Raw genomic sequence first — 7,500 nt, 5'->3', positions numbered from 1 at the left:
AGACCAACAGCGAAGCGGAAGTAATTTTGCTTCATCAGCAGCCGGTGAACAGAACTATTTCATTATTTTTCTCGTATTTATTTTCTAAATCGAGTAGTCAAAAAATTTTTAAAAACAAAACAGTCGAGCCATGAACGGCAAGCTATTTATATATGAGATCTTTTCTTCGTTCCTTCACGGAAAGGGAGAGAGTTGGTACGTGTTGCGGGAAGCGGTCTGGATGATTTGGATGATGGATGAAGTGTTGGATGCCATGTTAGCGTCGGCAGAGAACACCTCCTCCTCCTACTGGAGAGGCCATTGGAGGCCCTTCTTCTATCATCCATCCTCCCCCCTCCCCCTGGCCCCCAACACCCTTACAACTCGTGACTGACACCCCAGAGCCCGCAACGAACGAGCCCGTATCAACAAAAGGCGCTCCACACCCAGTCCCTCGGCTGCACAGAACGCGCCCGTATCAACAAAAGACTTTGTTGTTGTTGGAAGGGGCCTTTTTTTCTTTTTCTTTTTTTTTCTTTGTACCCCGAGTTCGCCAGTATAACTTGATTGTATAACTGATGAATATGAAGGATTTCTTTCTTTCTCTCTCCAGAAACTTTGGACTTGGCAGATTGATCGACAGATCGCAGGTTTAAAGAAAAAATCGAGAGAGAGAGAGAGAGAGAGAGAGAGAGAGAGAGAGAGAGAGAGAGAGAGAGAGAGAGAGAGAGAGGGCAGGGATGAGGGCATGATGGGTGCGGGCACTGGAAGGATAGTTTAGGGCGGCTGGGTCCTTCCAGTTAGGAGGAGAAAAATGTCTGACAGCGTGACGGAACAAGTAAATAAATCTTACAGAAGAACATTTCCTTCGTGAGAATATGATAAAAGGGAGATGGAGATGGTTTGGACTTGTCCCATGGAGATCCCCTGGGAGAATAGTACGTGATAGTGTCAGCTGGGCTCCTGTGGGCGCCAGAAGAGTTGGGAGACCCAGACCTAGTTGGATGAGAGCTATGAGAATTGAATTGAATTGTGCCTCGTGAGAGCCTAGTTTATTGGACACCCCCTCCCATCCTGTGAGAGGAGTAGCATCAGTAAGCTACATACATAAGACGCCCAAAATGGTTGAGTCACATAGTTGAATAACCCCTTCCGTAAGTACCGGGGTTTAACATTGAAGTAAGTAAAGTTCAAGCTTAACCTGTATATATATATCACATATACATTTATAATAAAAATAGTAAAAATAAAGGAGTGTTACTCTTTCCCAAAGGTACACACGTCTCAGGCTGAATACTAGCAATAACAATAACACATACACGAAAGGAGAAATAATAATAATGATAATACCAGTGGTAAAAACGCACACACCTACCAGGCACTAATAATTACGATGTTCATAGCCTGGGTTACATTAATTCTAACACAAGATCACATAATGCAAAATAGACAGACAAGGATGAGGGAAGCTGGAGAAGGTTGGAGGTACTCACTTCATTATTTTTATCTTTTTCGTTATTACTATCTTCATTACTCCTTTTCAGTTCCACCTTTCGTTAGCTGTGTTCCTTTACACTTAATTCTTCTTGTCTTCATTCTTATTTTTTCACCCGTACCCTATTCCATCCCATTTCCCTTCCCACCTTTCAACTGGGTATGGTCACTTCTTGGTTGGGTAACCACCACAATTACAAGACCATAACCTCCTGTGACTATCTATGGCGCCACGGTCACAGAGCAAGCAACCTCATCCCTCCCCCCACCCCAACAAAAAAAAAAGTCCCAAGAGCTCTGAGCAGCCAGTGGGTCTATCAGAGAGTCACTTTCCACATAAACTCATTTTAATCCTTATTCCTCTTTTATTTGCCCTCATCATTAGCAGTAATCCTCTGATTTATTCTTCTGTTATTGTTTTCGTTATTCTCTTTGCTTTCAATAACTTTTTACATTCTCCCTTTACTTTTATTTTTGATGTCTTCCATTGTGTAATCTCACTCTTCTTTCGTACTTTCTCCTTTTTCCTCTTGGTCATTTACTCTTATTTTGATGCCTCTCTCTCTCTCTCTCTCTCTCTCTCTCTCGTTTCCTAACAACCTTACCTCTTCCTCCTCCCCTTCCCCTTTTTCTCTTCCCCCTGCCATTTGCTCTCTCTCTCTCTCTCTCTCTCTCTCTCTCTCTCTCTCTCTCTCTTATTTTCTAACCACATTACCTCATCCTCTTCCTTTTCACCCAGCTTCTTTCTCTCTCTCTCTCTCGTTTCCTAACCACCTTACCTCTTTCTCTTCCCCATCCTCTCTCTCTCTTATTTCCTAACCACCTTACCTCTTCCTCTTCGCCTCTTTCTCTTCCCCATCCACTTTCTCTCTCTCTCTCTCTCTCTCTCTCTCTCTCTCTCTCTCTCTCTCTCTCTCTCTCTCTCTCTCTCTGTTTTCTAACCACCTTACCTCCTCTTCCATCTTCCTCTTCCCCCTCCACTTTATCTCTCTCTCTCTCTCTTACTTCCTCACCACCTTACCTACTCTTCCTCGGCTCCTTTTTCTCTTCCCCATCCATCTCTCTCTCTCTCTCTCTCTCTCTCTCTCTCTCTCTCAGTAGCTTTTATCGTTGACATCCTGACAGCTTTATTGAATTATGGTGCATCCAAAGTCTCCTCAGGGAAATTTACCCTTTTTTCACATTCTATTTTATTAAAAATCTTTTGGAGACAGGATTCTCTCGGATGCTGTTATTCCCTCCAGATAAAATCTTTGTTTGGATCCAATGAAGAATGGCTGGGTTGAGCGCTGCTTGCCAGGTCTTGCGCTCACTTTCTTTGTGACTCAAAGAGTGTGAATGGTCTGTTTGCAAGTGACAGGTTAACTCTGGGTATAAATTTTATTTATCACGTTTTGTCTGCTTTGTCTGTGAGTATCACATTGCCTGAGGTCAGTTTGTGTGTGAATGGAAGATTATGTCTGCTTGGTTTGTGAATTGTATAAATTGTGTTTGCTTGGATTGTGGAATGACAGATTATATTCGCTCGATTTGTTCATGGCCGATTATGTTTTCTAGGCTTGTAAGCTGCATTTCCTAGTCTTAAGAAAGATTTTTCAAAATGAGTCCCACAGATGTGACAAGTAACAAAAAGAAAGACACGCAGTATCATAAAACACAAACGAAGTAAAAAAACTAAGACGACGCGATGGTGCAAGTTGCTTGGAGGGAGTATTTACAGATTATCTCAACCTCATGATGTGCTCTGTTGTCCTGTAACTGTTTGTGAAGTGAGTAGTTTTTTTACGTCTGCCGGCATGTGCAAGGGCTGGCGCTGGCACAAGGCCTCCTTAACAACAACAACAACGCTAGATCTCTCTCTCTCTCTCTCTCTCTCTCTCTCTCTCTCTCTCTCTCTGTGAATATATGTGTGAATAATATATATATATATATATATATATATATATATATATATATATATATATATATATATATATATATATATATATATATATATATATATATATATATATATATATTATATAGTTTTTATCATTTTATGCTGCCTGTCAGTCTAACCCATTTCTGTCTGCTTTTCTGTTTGCTATCTGTCAGCCTATTCCATTATTGTCTGCTTTTCTGTTTGCTGTCTCTCAGTCTATTCCAATTTTGTCTGTTGTCTGTCATTATGTTACATTTTTGTCTGCTCTTCCGCTAATATGTTCCGTTTCTATCTACTTTCTCTACCAGTATGTTCCATTTGTGTACTTTCTCTGCCAGTATTTTCCATTTGTCTATTTTCTCTGCCAGTATGTTCCATTTCCATCTGTTGTCTGTCTGCTTTCCTCCCAGTCTGTTCCATTTCTGTATACTGACTGTCATTCCGTTTCTTTCCTCTTTATATGATGGATAGCATTTGCGCATTTTCCTTGTTGAATTGTGTAATTACGTTTTTTCTTGATTTAGAAACTTACGTCGGGATGGTAGGCCGGTTACTGAAATTCCGCTATGAACCTGTTGCAATGTTTACCTCGTAACCGAGTCTTCGACTGAGTGTGCATTAGCAGAGAGAGAGAGAGAGAGAGAGAGAGAGAGAGAGAGAGAGAGAGAGAGAGAGAGAGAGAGAGAGAGCAGGCCAGCCTCATCATGTGCACTCTTTCGTCAAGTCTAGTCCCGGGAAGGAGAGTGTCTCTCTCCTCCGCGGGAGATTTATGCAGCCTCAACGGCCTATAAATCTTCCGGCCGTTTTCCATCCGAGAGACAGCAGAGGTTTTATGAATGTTTTTATATCATATATTATACACTTAGAAAAAGAGGAGTCCCATCGCCCCCCGACTGGGCTGAGTGGGTATATATCAGTCTTTACTGGGCTGCATAATATATTTGCATTGGAAGGATGTTTTTTATTGCCGTCTTTTGGTTTTACCTTTGATTTTAAGAGACGCTGGATGTTTTGTGCTCTATCACGCCAGGGCTTAAGCTTCTGAATTGTGCTTCCTGTGTAGCTGCACTTACTACTTTTTTCCTTTGAAGTCTGAAGTTTTCAGTTTCCTTCCTTTGTATTATACTCAATCTTATCAATTCTCTTGCATATATATAAGGATATGTAAATATCAGGGTAAAAATTTAATTTTTCTGAGAATGAGTACCTTATGCATTTGAGTAACAATCCGTCTGTCTGTCTGTCTGTCTGTCTGTCCATTCTTTCATTCTTTTTCTACAGTACTACTTCAAGGCATCATTAAAACGTACTTGAGCGTACCATGTGGTTGGGTTGCTGGACTGAGAGAGAGAGAGAGAGAGAGAGAGAGAGAGAGAGAGAGAGAGAGAGAGAGAGAGAGAGAGAGAGAGAGGGGTCTTACAAGTCACCCTTGTAATTAAAATTTAAATATTTTGATCTATCATGAGGAACATCAAGCATCATCAATGATAAAAAGCCATTGTTTTGCTAATGAAAACTGATAAAACTGATAAGAATTTAACAATGTCTATTATGTTAATAACAACTCCACAAACAACTAAAAGGACAACACCAGCAAGACCAACAACTTCAACATGCCCAAGAACAAGTTTGGTGGCAAATGTTTACCAAAAGAATTATTGTACAACTAAGACTGTTCAACAAATATGCTACAACTTTCCAGTTAAAAAATTACCCCGGTGTCCTCACCTTGGTAATATTGTCCTTGGCAACCACTGTTGGAAAGCAACAAACAAATAAATCGGAAATACATCAACAGCAAGGTTACTGCAGAGGACCCGTCTCAGACTCGTTTCCTTTGAAATGAAAATACAGCACATTACCGTAGATGACCCATTGTATTCATAGACTCGTTTCTTACGATGCAACCTTAATAAAATGCTTAAAACAACAATGGCAGCAGCTGCAGGTAGTCTAAGGTCTTCCCATCTAGTTAAAATCACATCTCTATGAAGAGCCCAACCTATCTGGGCATGCGCAGACGGTGACGACAACATCGAGAACGTGTCACGGAGGCTGCATCTGTCCTCAGTTGCATCGCCATAAAAGAGCGGTAATGGCTCCTCTTTTTCCATGTGAATATGTGGATGCGTGGGGCACATTAATGTCTATTTGGCGGGCTGAATAAAACCTTTCCTTTTCTCGCAGGGTGTCAGACAGGTGCGGTGGTGGATTTTTATGTCCGTAGAGAGACGCGCGCGCATTAGTGACAAACCTCATTCAAACGTGAGGTTGTGTCATGGCACCTACAAATGGCCTTCCAGTTTTGGGTTCTTTTCTTTATTTGAAGATACAGTGAAGCACATTTTTTTTATTTATTTATTTATTTACTTATTTGTTAAATTATATTCAAAGACTACTTAATGTTTGTAACTAGATATATTCGTCATTTATCCTTCCTCTTACATATTCAGTTCTAGTTCTTGACCTTTCGGTACAGTCCATTAGTGTAAATGCTTGCAATAAATAATAATAATAATAATAATAATAATAATAATAATAATAATAATAATAATAATAATAATAATAATAATAATATGATTTCATTCTACTGTAATTAAACATACATTATGTCTTCCTAGTTTTGCAAGCATTAGTGCATAATCCTAATAATGATCCATGCTTCGGATTACAAAAAAAAGACTATAAAAGAAAATACATTCATATCTATTACCCGATCCACAAATAAATCTCGAAGAATATTGGCTTGCTCAGTTTTGGTTCTAATACAAAATATCAATGAAACTTTATTTCTTAAGTACATACACCTGAAAACCCGCGAGAATCACTACACGTTAGATTACCGTATGTAAGCATTACATGATAATATTTTGGGGAAAAAAATACTCCCGCGAAAATCGAAGGATGTTAATTGTCGTATGTAAACATTACATGAAAATATTTTGGGAAAAAAAAATACTCCTCACTGTCAATGAAATCCCGCAAGAATCGAAGGATGTTTATTGTCGTATGCAAACATTGCATTAAAATGCTTTAAAAAAAAATATGCACCTCAATGTGTCAACTGCAACCTAACCTCTCATTTTTTTTCTCTCCCTTAGGTACCTGGGAGTGGTCGGGGTGACTCCCCTCCTACCGCAAGGGGACCAGGAGGTCCAGAACGTCAGCACTTCGTCGGCAGTGAGTATATGCCAGCACCTGCCGGGCCTGGTGCAGCAGCAGGTGGCCGTGTGTCAGAGCAACCCTGACACCATCAAGAGCGTCAGCGCCGGGGCCCGCAGGGGCATCAGCGAGTGTCAGAATCAGTTCAGAAACGAGAGATGGAACTGCACTACGGGTGGGGATGTCGACATGCCCTTCGGATACACTATCAAGAGAGGTGAGCATGGTGTTCGGTTCACTGTAAGGGAGACGCGTTCGCTGTCACTACTGACAGAACTATTGATGATGATCACTTTATCTAGAGACCCCTTTTGCTGGTTTTAATCAGTTAATTGCTGCTGACGGTTGTTGACTGCTTACTTACTGATAAATAATCTATATATATATATATATATATGTATATATATATATATATATATATATATATATATATATATATATATATATATATATATATATATTACACTATGTTTGTATATATAAGTATTTTATTTGGAAGATAAACCCCTATTCATATCTAACGAGCCTACAGGGGACATTAATTTTAAATTCAAGCTTCCAGAGAATAAAGAATATACAGATATATATATATAATATATATATATATATATATATATATATATATATATATATATATATATATATATATATATATATATATATATAGAGAGTAAATTTCAGACTCAACTCGGGGATCAGAACCAGGACTTTCAATTGAAAAGCAAGGGCGCTGCAAACTGAACCACACAGTTGGCAGCGCCCTTGCCTTTCAGTTGAAAGACCTGAGTTCGGTCCTGAGTTGAGTCACACGCATTTCTGCTCCACACGTGACTGTGTTTTATATATAATATATATGTATGTATATATATATATATATATATATATATATATATATATATATATATATATATATATATATATATATATAATGACATTGAAAACTT

At 39.2% G+C, this 7,500-nt stretch overlaps 2 protein-coding genes across 3 annotated transcripts in view; one reads left to right on the top strand and one right to left on the bottom strand.

The window, feature by feature from the left end:
• The window catches only part of LOC136834756 (uncharacterized), a 350,563-nt gene that overhangs the window by 238,088 nt on the left and 104,975 nt on the right, over window positions 1-7,500 (bottom strand). The window lies entirely within an intron of this gene.
• Window positions 1-7,500, top strand: part of LOC136834755 (protein Wnt-16-like) — a 344,423-nt gene that overhangs the window by 263,406 nt on the left and 73,517 nt on the right. For both annotated transcript variants that reach the window (XM_067097361.1, XM_067097362.1), the window contains exon 2: window positions 6,496-6,773. In XM_067097361.1, the coding sequence (XP_066953462.1) occupies window positions 6,496-6,773 (278 nt within the window). The remainder of the gene's footprint in view (window positions 1-6,495; window positions 6,774-7,500) is intronic.

Source organism: Macrobrachium rosenbergii, chromosome 54 (assembly GCF_040412425.1).
Source record: "Macrobrachium rosenbergii isolate ZJJX-2024 chromosome 54, ASM4041242v1, whole genome shotgun sequence".
NCBI classification, from domain to species: Eukaryota; Metazoa; Arthropoda; class Malacostraca; order Decapoda; family Palaemonidae; genus Macrobrachium; species Macrobrachium rosenbergii.
This window is presented reverse-complemented; position numbering and strand designations above follow the sequence as displayed.